This window comes from Rhineura floridana, chromosome 1, assembly GCF_030035675.1.
Source record: "Rhineura floridana isolate rRhiFlo1 chromosome 1, rRhiFlo1.hap2, whole genome shotgun sequence".
NCBI lineage: Eukaryota > Metazoa > Chordata > Lepidosauria > Squamata > Rhineuridae > Rhineura > Rhineura floridana.
In genome coordinates, this window is record NC_084480.1 from 323,192,327 (window position 1) to 323,215,687 (window position 23,361).

General features: G+C 45.9%; 1 protein-coding gene across 18 annotated transcripts in view; it reads left to right on the forward strand.

The window, feature by feature from the left end:
- Positions 1 to 23,361, forward strand: part of SCRIB (scribble planar cell polarity protein) — a 120,565-nt gene that overhangs the window by 18,915 nt on the left and 78,289 nt on the right. For all 18 annotated transcript variants that reach the window (XR_009760247.1, XM_061607270.1, XM_061607275.1 and 15 more), the window contains exons 11-14: positions 10,881 to 11,047; positions 11,244 to 11,371; positions 11,845 to 11,970; positions 12,438 to 12,725. Coding sequence is in view for 17 of the 18 variants with exons in the window: in XM_061607270.1 (XP_061463254.1) it covers positions 10,881 to 11,047; positions 11,244 to 11,371; positions 11,845 to 11,970; positions 12,438 to 12,725 (709 nt within the window). In the remaining variant the exon portion in view is untranslated. The remainder of the gene's footprint in view (positions 1 to 10,880; positions 11,048 to 11,243; positions 11,372 to 11,844; positions 11,971 to 12,437; positions 12,726 to 23,361) is intronic.

The window sequence follows — 23,361 nt, forward strand, 5'->3', positions numbered from 1 at the left end:
CAAATGGTCAATATAGAAATCAAATTGATTATATAATTGGGAGCAGAAGATGGAGAAGTTCCATACTTTCTGCAAAAACAAGACCAGGAGCAGACTGTGGTACAGATCATAAATCGGTCATATCGAAAATCAGAGTAAAGCTAAAGAAGAACAAAGGAATCATAATGCAAAAATACATTTTAAATAACATCCCAGAAGAATATAAAGATCAAATAAGGAACAGATTGGAGGCTTTAAACTTAGTTGACAGAGAACCAGAAGAACTACGGACTGAAGTCAGAGACATTATCAGGGAAGAATGCAAAAAGACAATACCTCTTGTTAAAAAGAGAGAAAGACCTCAATGGATGATTGAAGAAACTCTTAAAATTGTTAAAGAGAGAAGGAAAGCAAAAGCAAAAGGAGATAGAAACACGGTCAGAACCCTAAATGCAACAATACAGCGACTAGTACTTAGGGACAAAGAGAACTATTACAATAGTTATTGTATAGAAATAGAAAAGGACAACAAAATGGGAGGAACAAGAGCCCTGTTCCAAAAGATTAGAGAAATGAAAGTGAAATTTAAACCACGAGTAGGGATGTTGAATAATCAACATGGAAACACACTGACTGACCGAGATGAAATAAAAGGAAGATGGAAGCAATACACTGAAGAACTGTATAAAAGAGATGCAAGGATGACAGATTCGTTCACAGAGGAACCATATGATGAAGAACCAGAAATTTTAGAATGTGCGGTGAAAGCTGCTCTTAAAATACTTGGAAGAAACAAATTACCAGGAATAGACAGCATACCAATAGAGTTGCTACAACCTACTGAGACTGAATCTGTCCAAATTTTGACACATATTTGTCAAGAAATATGGAAAACTAAACAATGGCCCACAGACTGGAAGCGTTCAATATACATTCAAATTCCAAAGAAAGGGGATCCCAGAGAATGCAGTAATTATCGAACTATTGCCTTAATATCCCATGCAAGTAAAGTAATGCTCAAGATTCTACAACAAAGACTCTTACCATATATGGAGCGAGAAATGCCAGACGTCCAAGCTGGATTTAGAAAGGGAAGAGGCACCAGAGATCATATCGCAAACATATGTTGGATAATGGAACAGACCAAGGAATTTCAGAAGAAAATCACCCTGTGCTTTATAGATTACAGCAAAGCCTTTGACTGTGTAGATCATGAAAAACTATGGAATGCTTTAAAAGAAATTGGGCGTGCCACAGCATCTGATTGTCCTGATGCGCAACCTGTACTCTGGCTACTGTCAGGACAGAATATGGAGAAACTGACTGGTTCCCAATAGGAAAGGGTGTGAGACAGGTGTGTATTTTATCACCCTATTTGTTTAATCTATATGCAGAACATATCATACGGAAAGCGGGATTGGACCAAGGTGAAGGAGGTGTGAAAACTGGAGGGAGAAATATCAATAAGATACATAGACGATACCATACTCTTAGCAGAAACCAGTAATGATTTGAAACGAATGCTGATGAAAGTGAAAGAGGAAAGCACAAAAGCAGGACTACAGCTGAATGTCAAGAAGGCTAAAGTAATGGCAACAGAAGATTTATGTAACTTTAAAGTTGACAATGAGGACATTGAACTTGTCAAGGATTATCAATACCTTGGCACAGTGGAGACAATCATCAAATAATCAGAAGGCTGGGACTGGAGATGGCAGCCGTGAGAGAACTAGAAAAGGTCTTTAAATGCAAAGATGAATCACTGAATAGTAAAGTCAATATCATTCAGACCATGGTATTCCGAATCTCTATGTATGGATGTGAAAGTTGGACAGTGAAAAAAGCTGTTAAGAGAAAAATCAACTCATTTGAAATGTGGTGTTGGAGGAGAGCTTTACGCATACGTTGGACTGCGAAAAAAACAAATAATTGGGTGTTAGAACAAATTAAACCAGAACTATCACTGGAAGCTAAAATGATGAAACTGAGGTTATCATACTTTGGACACATCATGAGGAGACATGATTCAGTAGAAAAGACAATAATGCTGGGAAAAACAGCAGGGAGTAGAAAAAGAGGAAGGCCAAAGAAGAGATGGATTGATTCCATAAAGGAAGCCACAGACCTGAACTCACAAGATCTGAACAGGGTGGTTCATGACAGATGCTCTTGGAGGTCACTGTTTCATAGGGTCGCCATAAGTCGTAATCGACTTGAAGGCACATAACAACAACAAAGGTTGGAATTTGGTTCCATACATTGTAGTGATGGCCACCAAATTGGATGGCTTTAAAGGGGGATTAGAGAAAATCATAGTGGATATATCACTGAACACTAAAGTCAGGATCATTCAGACCATGGTATTCCCGATCTCTATGTATGGATGTGAAAGTTGGACAGTGAGAAAAGCGGATAAGAGAAAAATCAACTCATTTGAAATGTGGTGTTGGAGGAGAGCTTTGCGCATACCATGGACTGCAAAAAAGACAAATGATTGGGTGTTAGAACAAATTAAACCAAAACTATCCCTAGGAGCTGAAATGATGAAACTGAGGTTATCCTACTTTGGACACATCATGAGAAGACATGATTCACTAGAAAAGATAATAATGCTGGGAAAAACAGAAGGGAGTAGAAAAAGAGGAAGGCCAAAGAAGAGATGGATTGATTCCATCAAGGAAGCCACAGACCTGAACTCATAGGGTCGCCTGGGTGGCAGCAAGGGCCTGGGGAGCCATTTTGAGAGTTGCCTATGGATAGGAGGAACGTTTTGGAAGTTGTCTGTGTGTGTTTGGGAGCCCCTGTGTGTATTTATTTATTTATTATATTTATATCCCACCCTTCCTCCCAGAAGGAGCCAAGGGCAGCAAACAGAAACACTAGAAGCACTCTAAAACATCTTAAAACAAAACAAATTAAAAACATCTTTTTGAAAAAAACAATTTTAAAAACATCTTAGAAAGTAATTCCAACACAGATGCAGACTGGGTTAAGGTCTCTACTTAAAAGGCTTGTTGAAAAAGAAAGGTCTTCAGTAGATGCCAAAAAGATAACAGAGATCGCCCCTCTCTGACATTTAAGGGGAGGGAATTCCAAAGGGTAAGTGCCACAGCTCTAAAGGTCGGCTTTCTATGATGTGCGGAATGGACCTCCTGATAAGATATTTTCAGGAGGCCCTCACCTGCAGAGTACAGTGATCGACTAGGTATATAAGGGGTAAGACGATCTTCTAGGTATCCTTATCCCAAGTTGTGTAGGGCTTTATATACCAAAACGAGAACATTGAACGTAGCCCAGTAGTTAATGGGCAGCCAGTGCAATTCTTTCAGTAGCGGGGTGACATGTTGGCGATACCCTGCTCCAGTGAGCAGTTGTGCTGCCGCATTTTGCACTAGCTGCAGCTTCCGGACCAACCTCAAGGGCAGCTTGTGTATGTGTTTGGAAGTGCCTAGTGTGTGTTTGTGTGTGTTTGGGAGTCCATGGGAAGGGGTTGGCTTGCAAATGGGTGAAACCCTATGTGTGTATGTATTTTAGACAGACAGACAGACAGACAGACAGACAGACAGATAGTGTGTGGATAAGAACATAAGAGTCTGTTGGATCAGGCCACTGGCCCATCTAGTCCAACATCCTGTTCTCACAGTGGCCTGTCAGCTGCCCTGATGGGAAGCCCAGCCTTACCTTCCATGAATTTGTCTAATCCTCTTTTAAGCCATCCAAGTTAGTGGCCATCACTGGCTCTTGTTGGAGTGAATTCCATAGTTTAACTATGCGCTGCATGAAGGAGTACTTTATTTTGTCTGTCTTGAATTGCCCATCCCTCAGCTTCCTTGGATTTCCACGAGTTCTAGTGTTATGAGAGATGGAGAAAAACTTTTCTCTATCCATTTTCTCAGACCATGCATAATTTTATACACTTCTACCATGTCACCTCCGACTCACCTTTTCTCTAAACTAATAAGCCCCAAATGCTGCAACCTTTCCTCGTAACGGAGTCGCTCCATCCCCTTGATCATTCTGGTTGCCCTCTTCTGAACCTTTTCCAACTCTAGAATATCCTTTTTGAGATGAGGCGACCAGAACTGTACACAGTATTCCAAATGCGGCCGCACCATAGATTTATACAACGGCATTATGATATCGGCTGTTTTATTTTGCTGATCTGCTAACTAAAATATGTAACTTGTCCCTCGGGTCCTCCTCCGTGCCTGAGGACTGGAAAGTGGCAAATGTAACGCCAATCTCCAAAAAGGGATCCAGAGGGGATCCCGGAAATTACAGGCCAGTTATCTTAACTTCTGTCCCTGGAAAACTGGTAGAAAGTTAGATTAACTTAGCACATAGAAGAATAAGCCTTGCTGAAGCAGAGCCAGCATGGCTTCTGCAAGGGAAAGTCCTGTCTCAGTAACCTATTAGAATTCTTTGAGAGTGTCAACAAGCATATAGATAGAGGTGATCCAGTGGACATAGTGTACTTAGACTTTCAAAAAGCGTTTGACCAGGTACCTCACCAAAGACTTCTGAAGAAGTTTAGCAGTCATGGAATAAGAGGAGAGGTCCTCTTGTGGATAAGGAATTGGTTAAGAAGCAGAAAGCAGAGAGTAGGAATAAATGGACAGCTCCCAATGAAGGGCTGTAGAAAGTGGAGTCCGTCAAGGATCGGTATTGGGACCTGTACTTTTCAACTTGTTCATTAATGACCTAGAATTAGGAGTGAGCAGTGAAGTGGCCAAGTTTGCTGACGACACTAAATTGTTCAGGGTTGTTAAAACAAAAAGGGATTGCGAAGAGCTCCAAAAAGACCTCTCCAAACTGTGAATGGGTGGAAAAATGGCAAATGCAATTCAATATAAACAAGTGTAAAATTATGCATATTGGAGCAAAAAATCTTAATTTCACATATATGCTCATGGGGTCTGAGCTGGCGGTGACCAACGAGGAGAGAGACCTCGGGGTTGTAGTGGACAGCACGATGAAAATGTCGACCCAGTGTGCGGCAGCTGTGAAAAAGGCAAATTCCATGCTAGCGATAATTAGGAAAGGTATTGAAAATAAAACAGCCGATATCATAATGCCGTTGTATAAATCTATGGGGCGGCTGCATTTGGAATACTGTGTACAGTTCTGGTCGCCTCATCTCAAAAAGGATATGATAAAAGGTTCAGAAGAGGGCAACCAGAATGATCAAGGGGATGGAGCGACTCCCTTACGAGGAAAGGTTGCAGCATTTGGGGCTTTTTAGTTTAGAGAAAAGGCAGGTCAGAGGAGACATGATAGAAGTGTATAAAATTATGCATGGCATTGAGAAAGTGGATAGAGAAAAGTTCTTCTCCCTCTCTCATAATACTAGAACTCGTGGACATTCAAAGAAGCTGAATGTTGGAAGATTCAGGACAGACAAAAGGAAGTACTTCTTTACTCAGCGCATAGTTAAACTATGGAATTTGGTCCCACAAGATGCAGTAATGGCCACCAGCTTGGATGGCTTTAAAAGAAGATTAGACAAATTCATGGAAGACAGGGCTATCAATGGCTACTAGCCGTGATGGCTGTGCTGTGCCACCCTAGTCAGAGGCAGCATGCTTCTGAAAACCAGTTGCCGGAAGCCTCAGGAGGGGAGAGTGTTCTTGCACTCGGGTCCTGCTTGCGGGCTTCCCCCAGGCACCTGGTTGGCCACTGTGAGAACAGGATGCTGGACTAGATGGGCCACTGGCCTGATCCAGCAGGCTCTTCTTATGTTCTTATTTTATTTTAAATCCCTTTCCTAATGATCCCTAGCATGGAATTTTCCTTTTGCATAGCTGCTGCACACTGGTTCTATTTTGCCAATAGATTTGTAAAAGTCAGCTCGTTATCTTATAATTAAGGCTGGAGGTTATTTGAATAGGAAGGCAGTGACAGCTTGCTCTGCCCTGCTTGGGCACAGGAAGATGCCTCAGCTGCAGTGGCCAACTGTGCAGTTACTTAACCTAAGAGCCCGGCTGGATGAAATCTCTGCCGCCTCTCTTACCTTTCCTCTGTCATATTTTTGATGCTCCAACCTCTGGATATTTCTGCTTCTTAACCAATTCCTTATCCACAAGAGGACCTCTCCTCTTATTCCATGACTGCTAAGCTTCCTCAGAAGTCTTTGGTGAGGTACCTGGTCAAACGCTTTTTGAAAGTCTAAGTACACTATGTCCACTGGATCACCTCTATCTATATGCTTGTTGACACTCTCAAAGAATTCTAATAGGTTACTGAGACAGGACTTTCCCTTGCAGAAGCCATGCTGGCTCTGCTTCAGCAAGGCTTATTCTTCTATGTGCTTAGTTAATCTAACTTTCTACCAGTTTTCCAGGGACAGAAGTTAAGCTAACTGGCCTGTAATTTCCGGGATCCCCTCTGGATCCCTTTTTGAATATTGGCATTACATTTGCCACTTTCCAGTCCTCAGGCACGGAGGAGGACCCGAGGGACAAGTTACATATTTTAGTTAGAAGATCAGCAATTTCACATTTGAGTTCTTTGAGAACTCTCGGGTGGATGCCATCCGGGCCTGGTGATTTGTCAGTTTTTATATTGTCCATTAAGCCTAGAACTTCCTCTCTCGTTACCACTATTTGTCTCAGTTCCTCAGAATCCCTTCCTGCAAATGTTAGTTCAGGTTCAGGGATCTGCCCTATATCTTCCACTGTGAAGACAGATGCAAAGAATTCATTTAGCTTCTCTGCAATCTCCTTATCGTTCTTTAGTACGCCTGTGACTCCCTTATCATCCAAGGGTCCAATCGCCTCCCTAGATGGTCTCCTGCTTTGAATGTATTTATAGAATTTTTTGTTGTTGGTTTTTATGTTCTTAGCAATGTGCTCCTCAAATTCTTTTTTAGCATCCCTTATTGTCTTCTTGCATTTCTTTTGCCAGAGTTGGTGTTCTTTTTTATTTTCTTCATTCGGACAAGACTTCCATTTTCTGAAGGAAGACTTTTTGCCTCTAAGAGCTTCCTTGACTCTGCTCATTAACCATGCTGGCATCTTCTTGGCCCTGGTGGTACCTTTTCTGATCTGCGGTATGCACTCCAGTTGCGCTTCTAATATAGTGTTTTTAAACAACTTCCAAGCATTTTCGAGTGATGTAACCCTCTGGACTTTGTTTTTCAGCTTTCTTTTTACCAATCCCCTCATTTTTGTGAAGTTTCCTCTTTTGAAGTCAAATGTGACCGTGTTGGATTTTCTTGGCAATTGGCCAGTTACATGTATGTTTAATTTAATAGCACTATGGTCACTGCTCCCAATCGGTTTAACAACACTTACATCTTGCACCAGGTCCTGGTCCCCACTGAGGATTAAGTCCAGGGTTGCCGTCCCTCTGGTCGGTTCCATGACCAACTGGTCTAGGGAATAGTCATTTAGAATATCTAGAAATTTTGCTTCTTTGTCATGACTGGAACACATATGCAGCCAGTCTATGTCTGGGTAGTTGAAGTCACCCGTTACTACCACATTTCCTAGTTTGGATGCTTCCTCAATTTCATATTTCATCTCCAGGTCTCCCTGAGCATTTTGATCAGGGGGACGATAGATCATTCCCATTATTAAATCCCTCCTGGGGCATGGTATCACCACCCACAACGATTCTGTGGAGGAGTCCGCCTCTTTTGGGGTATCAAACTTGCTGGATTCAATGCCTTCTTTCATGTATAGAGCGACTCCGCCACCAATACGTCCTTCCCTGTCCTTCCGATATAGTTTATATCCAGGGATAACCGTATCCCACTGGTTTTCTCCATTCCACCAGGTCTCCGTTATGCTCACTATATCAATGCTCTTCTCTAAGACCAAGCACTCCAGTTCTCCCATCTTGGTTCGGAGGCTCCTAGCATTAGCGTACAGGCACTTGTAAGCAGTGTCTCTCTTCAAGTGTCTTTGGCACTTGTGGTTTGGCCTGTGGTAATTTTGCCCTTCTGAACTGATATCCTGTGCCCCTGCTCTCACAATGCCTACTTCTAGGCCTACCCCTTTTAAAATTTCATCATTTCTTCGGTCTTTATCCCAGGGGGGAGGTTTATTCCGAACCGGACCTTCCTCAGCTCCTGTCGGGTTTCCCCCCTCAGTCAGTTTAAAAGCTGCTCTGCCACCTTTTTAATTTTAAGTGCCAGCAGTCTGGTTCCATTCTGGTTCAAGTGGAGCCCGTCCCTTTTGTACAGGCCCGTCTTGTCCCAAAATGTTCCCCAGTGCCTAACAAATCCGAACCCTTCCACCTGACACCATCGTCTCATCCACGCATTGAGACTGCGAAGCTGGGCCTGTCTGGCTGGTCCTGTGCGTGGAACTGGTAGCATTTCAGAGAAAGCCACCTTGGAGGTCCTGGCTTTCAGCATCCTACCTAGCAACCTAAATTTTGCTTCCAGGACCTCATGGCTGCATTTCCCCATGTCGTTGGTGCCAACATGCACCACGACCACTGACTCCTCCCCAGCACTGTCTACCAAACTATCTAAAGGACGGGCGATATCCGCAACCTTTGCACCAGGCAGGCAAAACACCTTGCGGTCTGCACGCCCATCACACACCCCACTGTCTATGTTCCTAATGATCGAATCACCCACTACAAGGATCCCTCCACCCCCTGGAGATATATCCTCGGCACGAGAGGATAGCTGCTCATCCCCCAAGGAATGGGTCCCTTCTAAGGGATCGTTTCCCTCTTCCTCGGCTGGATGCTCTCCTTCCCTGAGACCATCGTTCTCCATGATAGCAGGAGAGCTATCATCCTTGGAGTGGGACACAGCTATAACGTCCCTGAAGGCCTCCTCCACACACCTCTCTGCCTCTCTCAGCTTTTCCAGGTCAGCCACCTTGGCCTCAAGGAAATGAAGTCGTTCCCGGAGAGCCAGGAGCTCATTGCACCGAGAGCATACCCACGACTGCTGTCCAACAGGCAGATAGTCGTACGTGCTGCAGGCAGTGCAAAACACTGGAAAGCCCCCACACCCCTGCTGGGTTCTTACCTGCATAGTTTTGTTTAAGGTTTATTACATCAATGGGTTGGAGACTGCGGTTTAGTTGAGGTCAGGGGACAGACGGGCAGAGTGGGGGGCCCTGGCCTCCTCGCTCTGCTGCTTAACTCGCCTTGATGACTCGCCTTGATGCTTCATCAGCTGGGGCTCCCTCTAGCTCGTGGAGCAGGCTCCTTCGCTAGGGTGCTCTGAATTTATATGTGTGGCTGGTCCCTCCCAGCTACTGCTGCCAGCCAATGATGTGTTGATTGAGGCTGATGGCTCAACTATCAGCTGGGGCTTAACTCTTTAGGATTATCTCAGGCTTCCTTCCTGAGCGAGGGGCGGGGCTGTTTGGGGGGGTGGACATGATCAAGGTGCATAAGATTATGCATGGTGTGGAAAAAGTGGATTGGGAAAGGTTTCCTCCCTCTCAAAATATTAGAAACCAGCAGGATCATCCAGTGAAGCTGAATGTTGGAAGATTCAGGACAGACAACAGACTTTTTCATGTCTCGCATGTTTAGAAGAGCCTGCTGGATCAGGCCAGTGGTCCATCTAGTCCAGTGCCCTCTTCTTACCCTGCCCAACCATTCACCCATTATGGGAAGTGTGCAAGCAGGACATGAATGCAAGAGCAGTCTTCCTCCTGCTGTTTCCAGCAATGAATACCAGTATAGACAATGGGTTGTGCTCCCACAGCAGGCAGTGATGGCCACTGACTTGGATAGCTTTAGAAGAGGATGAGTCAAATACGTGAAGGATAAGACTATCAATAGTTACCTGCCGGGATGGCTATGCTCTGCCTCCACAATTGTAGCAAAAATATATTGCCAGTAAATCTTATTAAATGCTTTTTTGGCATCAAGAGAAACAATTGCAGCTTGACCCATTCCTTCACTATTCAAGGCAAGCAAATTAGTTACCAATCTTAAATTATCTGCTCCTTGCTTATGCCGAATAAAAAACACTTGATCTGGATGTGCTGTGGTTGCTATCACTGCCCGGACTCTTTTGGCTAAACCTCTGTTAGTATTTTCACATCTACATTGATTAAAGAAATTGGTCTGTTGTTAACATGGTATGATCGTAGAGTTGGCCACTGTGAGAACAGGATGGGCCACTGGCCTTATCTAGCAGACTGCTCTTCTTATCTTTACCAGGCTCAGGAATAACGTAGGTCAGAGACGCTTCTTGATAAACCCTAAGAACCTTAGGGGCCAATGCATCTAAATATGTCGTATATCATTCTATGAAAAATAATCTGATCCAGGTGTTTTTTCAGCCTTCATATTAAGGAGGACATTCTTAATTTCTTCTGCTTGTAATGGCTTTGTAAGAATTTCCTTCTGCTGCAAATCTAACTGTGGGAGAATCAAGAGAAAGTTTTCAAATTCACAGCCTATAGGATCCTTAACCTTCCTGTATAATTTATAATAATATTTTTGAAACTTGACATTTATTTCTTTGGGGTTGTATATACCTTACCATTTTCACCATTAATTAGTGTAATAAAATTCTGACTTTTTTTTAAAGCGATAAGCCAGATTTTTATATGGTCTCTCCACTCTCCCAGAGACTCTGATATATTCATGCCATTGCAAATTGATCTTTCACAGAATAGAGATTATTCAGTTCATATTTAGCTTCAGACTGCAATAGTGATCCAAAGAAAGGGGATGCTGCAAAGTGTCTCAAAGGAGTCTTCACCACTTTCTCCAGATTTTCCTCCTGCAACCTTATAAGTCATTAGAAGCAGCATATGCTACAATCCTACCTCGCATGTAGGCCTTACGTGCTCATTTGGTTGCCTGAGAGAAGGTAGCCCCCTAATTATTTTCAAAATATTCCTGAAGTTCAGCATCCATTTGTGTGTTAAGTGAAATATTTAAATGCCATGGCTCATCCTTGCTGTCTGCTGTAGGTTACACCACCTGCCCTTTGCTCTCACCAATCTCAACCTGAAGGCACTCTGGCTGGCCGAGAACCAGTCTCAACCAATGTTGAAGTTCCAGACAGAGGATGATGAGAAGACGGGGGAGAAAGTGCTCACCTGCTACCTCCTGCCCCAGCAGCCGTCACCCAGCCTAGGTAAAGGTGTGATACTTCTGCAAAGTACTGCCTGCCTGCCTCTTTTTCTCCACCAGCAAGGCACTGAACTGGACAGCCTTTGAGGCCCCTCCTGGTTCTGCCATGCTTCGAGCCATGTAGGGAGGGCTTTTGGGATGTCCAGAGGGCCCCTCCTGCTGCACCCCTCAGGCTCTTCTGCTGTGTTCTCCCTCCGCAGAGAATCTGCAGAACAGCGTGGACGACAGCTGGATGGACACCAACCTCAACCGGGTCAGTGTGATCCAGTTTGTGGATGACCCCAAGATGGATGATGAAGATGAGGAGGAACCTGGGGCTGAGAAGAGGGTAACGGAGAGAAAGGGGAGGTGGTGTGGTGTGGTTGGGGGGAGCTGGAGGCAACTTTCCCAGTTTGAAGTGTTGGAGGTGTCCCAGCAGTTGTCTGCTGTTCCTCCCCAAGCCTGGTGCTGGGCTGCTTGCTGTGGCAATGGGGTTAGGGTAAGGGCACGAGCGAGGTCATGGCTATGGGTGTGGGGGAGCTGGCTTCAACCCATCGACTTCCCTGTCATTATGGGGGATGGAGAAGAGAGGTCGCCATAGGGCTGCTCTCCGCTGCAGGAAGCTTGGAAGGCTGGCTGGCTGAGAGTGGGCTCCTGGTCGCCACCCTGGTTGCTCTCCTTGGGTGAGGGCGCCTCCAGTGAAACGTGGCGTGCCCTGCCTTTGCCCCCCTGCTGCAGCTGCTGCTGCCCTGCTGTTGGTAGGGGCCTGGTAAGATGGTGAAGGAGCTGTTCCCCATCTCTACCACTCCCCCCTGCTTATAGGGCCTGCAGCGGAGGGCAACTCCCCACCCAAGTGAGCTGAAGTCTATGAAGAAGGTGATTGAAGTGCGGCGCAGTGAGGCGTGTGCTGCCAAATTGGGTCCTCAGCGGGATTCTTTCAATTCAGAGGTGAGTGGATTTTGGTCCCCTGCAGAAATCCTGCTAGGGGTGCTATAAAATACTGCAACATGGGGGAGGGGGGATCCCTGTAACATCCCGGCCATCTTAAAGTTTCCAGAGACCGGTTCAATCTCTGTGACCCCTGCGGAAGTTGCCCCAGAGAGTGAGTTTGGCTCTTGTGGAGCCAGTGGTGTGACGATGTGCTCCAGACACATCTAGCCAAGCAAAGGTCTGTTTAAAACCACGGAATGTGCTTTCTAGAGATAGTGGGGTTGGGGGGGGGAGCAGCAGGGGCCCTCCCCGTCCCATGGGGCCTCTTCCCTGAGGTGTACAGGGAGCTTCAGAGCTGCCTGAGTCTTCTGTGGCCCTCGGGGAACGAAGCCCATCCTGTGGAGGCTCACTGGTGTCAGGCGCGTGCAAGTGGGGCCAGTCAGTGTTACCTCCTGTACTCTTGACATGTTCTGCACCCTGTGCAGGAGAAGAGGCTGAGCGCCACATCCAGTCGCAGTGAGGACTCCCCCGTCTCCAGCAGCACCATCTCGGCCAGCTGCCAGGAAGCGGCAGCGGCAGCAGCAGTGAGGCAGGCTGGATGGGAAACATCGAGGCCAGAAGAGGCAGCAGATGCTGATGGGCCTGAGGGGGAGGAAGTGGAGGAGAAGGGGCGGCGACAGCAGCAGCAGCCCCCGTGGCAGGAGGCAGCGGCAAATGTGGAGGAAGGAACAGCTGGCCCAGAAGATGATGCGCTGGAGGTGGAATACAATGAGGTACAGGGAGTCCTGGGAGGAGATTTGGAAGGAGGTTGGCTTGGCTCAGGAGGCACCTCTGGATGGGCCACTGTGGAGGCTTGCCAGGACGCGGCTGCTCCTGTGGTTATGTTTTGGGCCTAGGCCTGACCGGAGCTAACTCTGGAAAGCAGCAGTGGCTGCGATGTCTGCCACCTCTGAGGACCGTGGGAAAAATGAGGCTCTGTTGGCTGGGAGGGGCTGGAGAGCCGCCCAAGGGGAGGGAGCCAGGTGCTTGCTGGCCATGGTGTTGGTGGCCAGGGCTGGAGAGGATGGGGCTCTTCCATGCTTGCAAGCCCCGTTCTGCCCATAGCACGCCCTTTTGCTGAGGCCAGGAGTGGGGTGGAGTGAGCAGAGTGAGGCCCTGTCAGGGCACCTCTGTCATAGTTGCCATCCCTTCCAGTTCAACTCCTGTCCCTCATGTTTTTGAGGGGGGCAGTGAAGGGACGTGCAGGGGGTAGTTGGGTGTTGCTGGCTGTTACAGGCTGCGTCCTGTCAAGTGGCTTATGCCTGCCTTGCTGCTTGGTGCCGCGACTACTCCTTTTAGGGTTTATTGGCTGCCTTGTCCCCAGGCTGGTGGAGGGGGAGTGTTCTTCATTTCCAGTGGCTGCCTGCTTTCTGTTGCCTCTGTGTCCCATAGGGGTTGTGTGAGGGCATTTTCATCCATGTTGTTTGGGCCCCCTTTTCCTGCCCACTGTGATTTTGCACTTCAGTTTTACTTGGGGCAATTGAATCCTCGAGCTTCGCTGCTCAAGGGGGGAGATGTGCGATTCAAATGAGTTTCTAGCCTCCGGTTCGAGGCACAGCGCATCAGTACCTTTTAGGTCATCAGTGTCTGCCCAAAGTCTGCCACAGCTTCAGGTTTCTGATGATCAGCAAGTGGGACTTCCATCCATTGGGGTTTCCCTTTTTTTTCATGTTTGTACCCCTGCACACCTCCTGCCTTACTGCCACACTGCGCTCCAAGTGTTCCTCCTCCCGTAAAAAGCACAAAAAAATAATAAAAATGCAGTTCCAAGTCTGACAAGCGGAGGAGGTCCTGCAGTTCTGTTTCTGGGGGTGGGGGGTGTCTCAAGAAGCTGTTCCTCTTCTCATACATGTTTCTCCCCCCGCAAAGAAGACGACCTGAGACCCAGGCAGGACCAGGCAGGTACAGGTTGCTTCTTCGGGGGGGGGAGCAGAGCAAGACCCTGCCCTGGGGGCTTCCTCATAAGGACAAGGAGGCAGTGGGTGGCCTCTGTCTGATGAGGAGCTTGATCACTCTGCAGCGGCTTTTGGTACCATTCACCATGGTACCCTTCTGAGCCAACTTGGTGAGAGGGGCATTGGCGGTGCTGCTTCGCAGTGGTTCCAATCTTATTTCCAGGGTCATGTTCAGGGAATAGTGTTGGGTGGTTGTCTTTTGGCCCCCTGGCAGTTGTGCTGTAGGTGGCACAGGGTGCCCTTTTCCCCCCCAGTGCTGTTTGACATCTATATGAAGCCCTTGGGAGCAGTCATCAGGAGATTTGGGGCAAAGTGCCAGCAATATGCTGATGATACCCAGCTCTGATTCTCCGTAACATCTGAATTGGGAGAGGCCGTGCAAGCCCTGGACCAGTGGCTGGACTGGGTGGTGGGCTGGATGAGGGTCAATAAACTGAGTCTGAATCCTAGCAAGATGGAGGCGCTGTGGGTTGGTGGTTCCTGAGTTCAGATAATTGGTCAGTTGCCTGCTTTGGATGGGGTCGTACTCCCTCTGACAAAGCAGATTTGTAGTCTGGGGGTGCACCTGGATCCATTTTGTCGCTAGAGGCCCAGGTGACCTCAGTGGGTAGGAGTGTCTTTCACCAGCTTTGGCTCATAAGACAGCTGCAGTCATTTTTGGACTGGGATAGCCTGACCACCATGCACTGGTAACTTCCAGGCTGGATTACTGTAATGCGCTATATGTGGGGCTGCCCTTGAGGTTGTTCCAGAAGCTGCAGCTGGTGCAAAAAGCAGCTGCACAATTGCTCACTGGGGCAGGGTATCGCTAACATGTTACCCCCTGGCCAGTTTAGCTGCTGGGCCAGGTACAAGGTTCTGCGTTTGGATGCAGCCCTGGGCTCCTGCTGGAAGGGCAGGATATAAATTAAATAATAAAATACATACATATATACATACATATCTGAAAGATCATCTTACCCCTTATATACTCAATCAACCAGAGCGCAGTGATCGACTGGGTATATAAAAGATAAGACGGTCTTTCAGGTATCCTGGTCCAAACTGTACAGGGCTTTGTACACCAGAACTAGAGCCTTGAACTTGGCCCGGTAGCAAATGGGCAGCCAGTGCAGTTCTTTGCAGATGAGGGCCTCCTATCAGGAGGTCCGTTCCATACAAGGCAGGAAGCAGACCTTTAGTGTGGTGGCACCTACTCTTTGTAATTCCCTCCCCTTAAATATTAGACAGGGGCCATCTCTGTTACCTTTTTGACACCTATTGAAGACTTTCCTCTTTCAACAAGACTTTTAAGTAGAGACCTTATCCCAGTCTGCATCTGTGTCGGAATTACTTTTTAATATATTTAAAGCTGTTTTTTTAGAAAGGTGTTTTGTTTTAATATGTTTTAGAGTGTTTTTTGTGTTTTTATTTCCCACCCTGAGATTCTTCTGGGAGGACTGTCTAGATGCGTTTTCTTCTTCTGATGCTGCTTTCAGAAGGATGGTTTTGCAAAAGGTTGTTCTCAGGCATGTCACAGAGGAAGTCTACCCTAGGATGGGGCTGCTCTTTTACATCCCTGTCAACAGAGCGTCCTCCACTCCAGTCTGGCAGAAGCTAAAAGTTTACTTAACGTGAATTGTAATTTGCAGACTGGAGTAGAGGGCACTCAGCCCACCTCTCACTTCTTGGTTGGTGCTATGTCATATAGTTGTCACTGAGTTGAAGTGGATTGTGGCCGGACTGCTTCTGATTTCTGGTGGTGGTTTTTGTTTCTGTTGTTATGTGCCTTCAAATCAATTATGACTTATGGCAACCCTTTGAATGAGCGACCTCCAGTAGCATCTGTCGTAAACCACCCTGTTCAGATCTTGTCTGAATGACAGTGGTCTGAATGATCCTGACTTTAGTGTTCAGTGATTCATCTTTGCATTTGAGGACCTTTTCTAGTTCTCTCACAGCTGCCCTCCCCAGTCCTAGCCTTCTTCTGATTTCTTGACTATTGTCTCCATTTTGGTTAACGACTGTATTGGTTTCCCCATATTCTGTCCTGACAGTAGCCTCTTTTCCAGAGTATAGGTTGCGCATCAGGACAATCAGATGCTGTGGCACCCCCATTTCTTTTAAAGCATTCCATAGTTTTTCATGATCTACACAGTCAAAGGCTTTGCTGTAATCTATAAAGCACAGGGTGATTTCCTTCTGAAATTCCTTGCTCCAATCCATTATCCAACGTATGTTTGCGATATGATCTCTGGCACCTCTTCCCTTTCTAAATCCAGCTTGGATGTCTGGCATTTCTCGCTCCATATATGGTAAGAGCCTTTGTTGTAGACTCTTGAGCATTACTTTACCTGCATGGGATATTAAAGCAATAGTTCGATAATCACTGCATTCCCTGGGATCCCCTTTCTTTGGAATTGGGATGTATATTGAACGCTTCCAGTCTGTGGGCCATTGTTTTATTTTCCATATTTGTTGACAAATTTTTCTCAAAATTTAGCCAGATTCAATCTCATGTAGCTTGTAGCAACTCTATTGGCAGAGCTTGGAAGATTACTTTTTAAAAGTAATAAATTACAGTTATAGTTACATGGCCCAAAAAAGTAGTAGTTACCGTCACAATTACAATTGCTCTGAAAGTAACTTATAACTTTTCTTTTACTCAGAAGTAATCACTACAATTACATATTAGTTACTTTTAAAAAGATTGCCTACAAGGTGCTGGCCTTGGCTGCTGCACATCTAAGTAGCCTAAAACAACATTAAAAACAACACACACAAAGGGTAGTAGAATAATTTTTTTTATCTAAGATTAACAGTATCTCACATCCTCCCACCCCACCTCCAGCAATCGTGATACCCCAACACACATATAATTCACTTGAAATCAAATTTTACACTTGAAATGCTGCTCTTACAATAAATTTGTAAATGTAAAGAGTGGTCATCGGTGGCTCTGCTTCGGACTGGAAGGAGGTTTCAAGTGGAGTGCCACAGGGTTCTGTCCTGGGGCCGATACTCTTCAACATTTTTATCAATGACTTAGATGACAGGGTGGAGGGAGGCCTTATGAAGTTTGCGGATGATACGAAACTGGAAGGGATAGCTAACACAATGGAAGACAGGAATAAAATCCAAAGGGACCTGGATAGACTAGAAAATTGGGCTAAAATTAATAAAATGAAATTCAATAAAGACAAATGCAAGATTCTGCATTTAAGCCACAAAAACAAAATGCATGGGTACAGGATGGGAAATACCCGGCTTAGCAGTAGTGCATGTGAGAAGGACCTTGGAATTGTAGTGGATCGCAAGTTGAACATGACCCAGCAGTGTGATGCTGCGGCAAAAAAGGCAAACGCGGTTTTGGGCTGCATAAACAGAGCTATAGTTTCCAGGTCGAGGGAAGTAATAGTCCCACTATATTCTGCATTAGTCAGGCCTCATCTGGAATACTGCGTTCAGTTCTGGGCGCCTCATTTTAAGAAAGATATAGACAAGTTGGAGCGGGTTCAGAAGAGGGCGACAAGGATGATAGCCGGTATGGAGAACAAGTCTTATGAGGAAAGGTTGAAGGAACTTGGCATGTTCAGTCTGGTGAAGAGAAGGCTGAGGGGTGACATGATTGCACTCTTTAAGTACCTGAAGGGCTGTCACATAGAGGAGGGTACAGATTTGTTCTCTGCTGCCCCAGAGGTTAGGACTAGGTCTAATGGTTTTAAGTTGCAGGAGCGTAGATTCAGATTGGACATTAGAAGGAACTTCTTGACAGTAAGGGCAGTTCGGCAATGGAACCGACTGCCTAGGGAGGTGGTGGGATCCCCTTTGCTGGATGTCTTCAAGCAGAGGCTGGACAGCTATCTGCGGGAGATGCTCTAGCTGTGGATCTCCTGCTGTGAGCAGGGGGTTGGACTCGATGGCCTACAAGGCCCCTTCCAACTCTATGATTCTGTGATTCTATGATTTCTGTTATGTTTCAAAAGAACAGGATGCTCAAAGAGCACATCAGACAAAATCTGCTCTGGGCCAGGACAAATCATACACCCCAGGAAAGAGGAGGGTGTCCTCTACGAGATGCCAGTACGTCCCGCCTGGCCCACAACGTTTGCTGGGTGCAAAATTGACAAAAAGATGCAGAAAAAAACAAGAAACTGAGGGTGCCCAGCCCACAATCTGCTCTGGGCCAGAACAAATCATACACCCAAGGAAAGGGAGGATATCTTCTACAAGATGCCAATGCTTCCCACCTAGCCCAGAGTTTCTGTTCGATTCAGGGCGTGTATAAGAGCATCTATGCACAACCAAAAGAGACAAAAAGCAACACAGAATAAATATCTGGGGGTGTTCACCACAAAATCTTCTCTGGGCCAAGATAAATCAGACACCCCAGAAAATGACAGGGTGTCTTCTATGCTATGCCAGTGCTTACGGCCAGTGCTTAAGATCTATGTGGATTTTTAATTTTTTTGTATTGGGCTTCCCTGTTACTTACTTTGTTATAGCTCAGTTATTATTATTTTTAAAAGCCACTGATGTTGGTGACAGAAGGACTCGCAGCAGGGTCAACAAACACTGATTCCTTGAAGATGTAATTTTATAGATGACACTCTAAAGCATGCATGGATGGCATCTCATAGAAACTCTCCCAGATGCATGGAAATATGATATGTGGTGCCCCAAATCATCTTTTAGGATGGGCATTCCCGTTTCTGATTTTCCTTCCTCTACATATTCACTATTTTTCTAATACATATATGCCCTTGTCTGTAACATACATACAAAAGAAGCTCTGAACTGGGTAGGAATCCTCTCCTGCATGCATGGATGTATGACTTGTAGTGCCCAAAGCATGTTTCAGGGTGGGAACCTGCAGTTCCTTACATACGTTCTACATTGCTTGTTGTGCATAGATGCACATATCTGTTTCATGTGTCCACAAGAAAATCCATTCCAGGCAGGATGCAGCAGCATCTCGTTGAGGACACTCCTTTGTTCAGGTGAATGATGTTTCATGGCCCACAGCAGATTTTGGAGTGGTCACCCCAAATTACATATTTTTCTCTACTTTTCATTATTTTAGTTTTGCACAGATGACCTTATGGGTGCCCTGCACCCAGCAGAAACTATAGGCCAGGTGGGAAGTACTGGCATCTTGTAGAGGCCACCCTCCCCCTTCCTGGGATGTATGATTTGTCCTGGCAGCAGGGGTGTAGTTGTCTAGTAAGTTGCCCCTTACTGTTTTGGGAGCAGGGTCCCTATGTCTCCAGCATCATATGAGCTGATCGGCATGAAAGGGGAGTGTGTTAGCCACTGAGAAGAGTCTTCTACTATGCTTCCTTGTCCTTTCCTGCTGATTGGAGCCAATCAGAGTGAAAGGAGGTGAGTCACCCACTGAGAAGGCTCTTTTCAGTAGCTAATACTCTCCCCTTTCATACTGATCGTCTCCTAGGGAGTAGGCATTAACAAGGACCTCATTCTCAACCCAGGAACAAAATAAGGGGATAGGGGGGTCTGGCTGTGGCTGATACTATCATGAAGGGACCTTGCACTTCTGAATTTGCCACTATAGTACTGCCTGGCACAGTGCAGATTTTTGGGTGGGCACCCCCAGTTTCTTATTGTTTTCTGCATATTTTTGTCACTTTGGGTTGTACATATATGCCCTTATCCCTGCCCTGCACCCAGCAAAAGCTCTGGGCCAGGCAGGAGGCACTGGCATCTTGTAGAAGACACCCTCCCCTTCCCTGGGGTGTATGAGTTGTCCTGGCCCGGAACAGACTATGGGGTGGGCACATCCAGTTACTTATTTTTTATGATTTTATCACATCATTATGCATTTATGAGCATTTCAGAAGCTTGATAATTTTGATTGAATACATTTGTTATTCTTGATGGGGAGACTCCCCAGATCACCGCGATATATGATATGGGGTACTCCAACATATATTTTGGGGTTTAGAGACATGTTAACTTTGGCTTGGAGTTACTGTAGCTGTGAACTTGGAACTGGGAACTAGGAACCAACTTCAGCATCATTATGTTATCTGAGACTGATGGGAGTTGTAGTCCAACAACATCTGGAGGGCACTGTGTTGAAGACCCACCTACCCATCTGTTTCAAACACATCCAGAAAAGTATGTCTCTTAAATTCTATGTCTGACAGTGCGTTCCATTCAGAGGTAAAAATTAATCTTCAATCCTATATACTTATCCATTTAACTCAATGGGGCTTAATTTGGAGTAGACATATATAGGACTGGACTCCACCAGAATACATTTCAGCATTTCAGGAGCTATAATTTATTAATGCTGTACCAACTACAACTACCAACTGCTGCTTATGTACATATATTGTCTCAGCCTAAGCTACCTCACAGGGTTGTTGCAAAGATAAACGGGGTGAGGGAATGGCAATGGTCATGGCATTCACAAATCAAAAATAAATCTGGGGAGAGGGGCACACACAAGTAATAAGATGTCTGACAGATAGAATGTTAACAGGTGAAGCTTTCCCCATAATTGCATTTCCATACAAAAAAGGCTTACTCCATTTAATTTCTACCTGCCCCACAGCTGTCCATAAGAGCCTGATCTCCTGCAATGCAACCCCTGAACCATGCAAAGAACTCAAGTTAAAAAATAAACACCACAGAATTTGGCCAATTTTTTTTTAAAAAAGAACATCTGTAACAGTAAGAAATACGACATTCTCAGGCAAAAAGAAGTTGTGAGACAGTAAACATAAAAACCCACACACAAAGCATTGACAAAGAGCAACAAAAATACTCTGAGTATGAGCATTTTCACATTTTAAATTTTTAGTCATCATTGTTTTTGATTATTTATTGCCTTGGGCAGTCCCTTACTCTCAGCCTAACCTACCTCACAGGGCTGTTGTGAAGATACAGAAGGCAGAATTAAAATGGGAGAAAAAGGAAACTAAGGCTGCAATCCAATACATGTCTACTCAGAAGTAAGCTTTAGAATCATAGAATCATAGAGTTGGAAGGGGCCTTGTAGGCCATCGAGTCCAACCCCCTGCTCACAGCAGGAAATCCACAGCTAGAGCATCTCCCGCAGATAGCTGTCCAGCCTCTGCTTGAAGACATCCAGCGAAGGGGATCCCACCACCTCCCTAGGCAGTCGGTTCCATTGCCGAACTGCCCTTACTGTCAAGAAGTTCCTTCTAATGTCCAATCTGAATCTACGCTCCTGCAACTTAAAACCATTAGACCTAGTCCTACCCTCTGGGGCAGCAGAGAACAAATCTGTACCCTCCTCTATGTGACAGCCCTTCAGGTACTTGACGAGTGCAATCATGTCACCCCTCAGCCTTCTCTTCACCAGACTGAACATGCCAAGTTCCTTCAACCTTTCCTCGTAAGACTTGTTCTCCATACCGGCTATCATCCTTGTCGCCCTCTTCTGAACCCGCTCCAACTTGTCTATATCTTTCTTAAAATGAGGCGCCCAGAACTGAACGCAGTATTCCAGATGAGGCCTGACTAATGCAGAATATAGTGGGACTATTACTTCCCTCGACCTGGAAACTATAGCTCTGTTTATGCATCCCAAAACTGCGTTTGCCTTTTTTGCCGCAGCATCACACTGCTGGGTCATGTTCAACTTGTGATCCACTACAATTCCAAGGTCCTTCTCACACGCACTACTGCTAAGCCGGGTATTTCCCATCCTGTACCCGTGCATTTTGTTTTTGTGGCCTAAATGCAGAATCTTGTATTTGTCTTTATTGAATTTCATTTTATTAATTTTAGCCCAATTTCCTAGTCTATCCAGGTGTCAGCTCTTCACTGAGGGTGCAGGCAGGGCTGGAGATTCCTTGGTAATTGCCAGGCCGTAAGTCCTCAGCCGGCAGCTTGGCTATAAATCTGCCAGGCTAGCAAGGAGGAAGCAAGATAAGGGCAGAGGCCGTTCAAAGCTTACGTGCCAAGCCAGAAATCCAGAAGAGACGTCAGTGAAGGTCCGGGTCTAGTTTGCCGAGAGATCAGTCCAAGTCAAGGTTCAGGGGATAGGAAGACACACAGTGGTCACGCCTGACATTGTAGTCAGCAACAAGCTGAAGCCAAGGTTTGACTTTTAAGGAGCAGGTTTGTCAGCAGGTGTGAGCCCTCAGCGTTTTGGCCTTAAGTGGGCAGGCCTGCCCCTCTTCTGCCTGACCTTCTGCTGTCTACGTTCTGCAGGTGAGGGGGGAGTATCCTGTTCACTGCCTGCGTCTGGCTGAAGGGCTTCAGCTGTGTCTGGGGTGCTCTGCAGCTGAGGGGGAGAAGGAGCTGGGTTCTCAGGAGTTTCCTCCATTTCTCCTTCTGGGTTTGCTGCTTCTGGGTCTGCTGCTGTTACTCCCGAGTCATCCTCGTCTGACGGGGCCATGACACCAGGTCCCTTTGGATTTTATTCCTGTCTTCCATTGTGTTCACTATCCCTCCCAGTTTCGTATCATCTGCAAACTTCATAAGGCTTCCCTCCACCCCGTCATCTAAGTCATTGATAAAAATGTTGAAGAGTATCGGCCCCAGGACAGAACCCTGTGGCACTCCACTCGAAACCTCCTTCCAGTCCGAAGCAGAGCCACCGACGACCACTCTTTGAGTACGGTTTTCCAACCAGTTGTGAATCCACCTGACAGTATTTCCATCTAGTCCGCATTTGACCAGTTTGCTAACTCAGTGGGACTTACTTCTGAGTAGACAGGTACTGGATTGCAGGTTAGTTCTTGTTTTACATGCATCACATTTTACTTGCCTTAACCAGATTGATGCATCTTTGTACTATAAAGGGTCATATTCTTTCTCCCCCCCCCCCCCCCGCAAATTGGTACAACTTCAACCAGTCCTCATGTTGCCTAATTAGTGAAATGCTATACCCAATTTGATTTACCTGGGACTAAGCTGCATTAAACATAAAGAGACTTACTTCTGAGTAGACTGGTATATATTGTACTGTAAGTCAGCTATACTGTCATTTTTAACAAGTGCCTGTTTGGAACTCTTTGCATTTGCCATGGGGAGAAGGATTTACACAAAAGAGCTTCCAGGGAATATCTTCCTTACAAGACAAAGATGCATTCTGCTTGTTAGGAAAAGGAAGGGCAGGAAACAAAGCAGCAGCTCTTTAGGACCCTGCTGCAACTTCTGCCTGCCACCCTGAAGCCCTGCTTTTGGCTCTGCTCTTGGCTCTGCTCTGCTGTCTCCGTTGGTAAGAGAGGGAGCTTTGCACACCAAACACACGCACATTGTTGTCTCTCACCTCTGCAGCCAGTTCTTCGTGCCCGTTTTACTAATGCCTCCTTGCTCGCCAGCTCTTTTCTCCCTCACTCCATTTTTAAACAATTATTTTCTCAATCCCGTTTCGCTCTCCACGTCATCTCTCGTCGCACAGAAGCCCAGTTGGAAGTACATGGTTTTTATACACAAA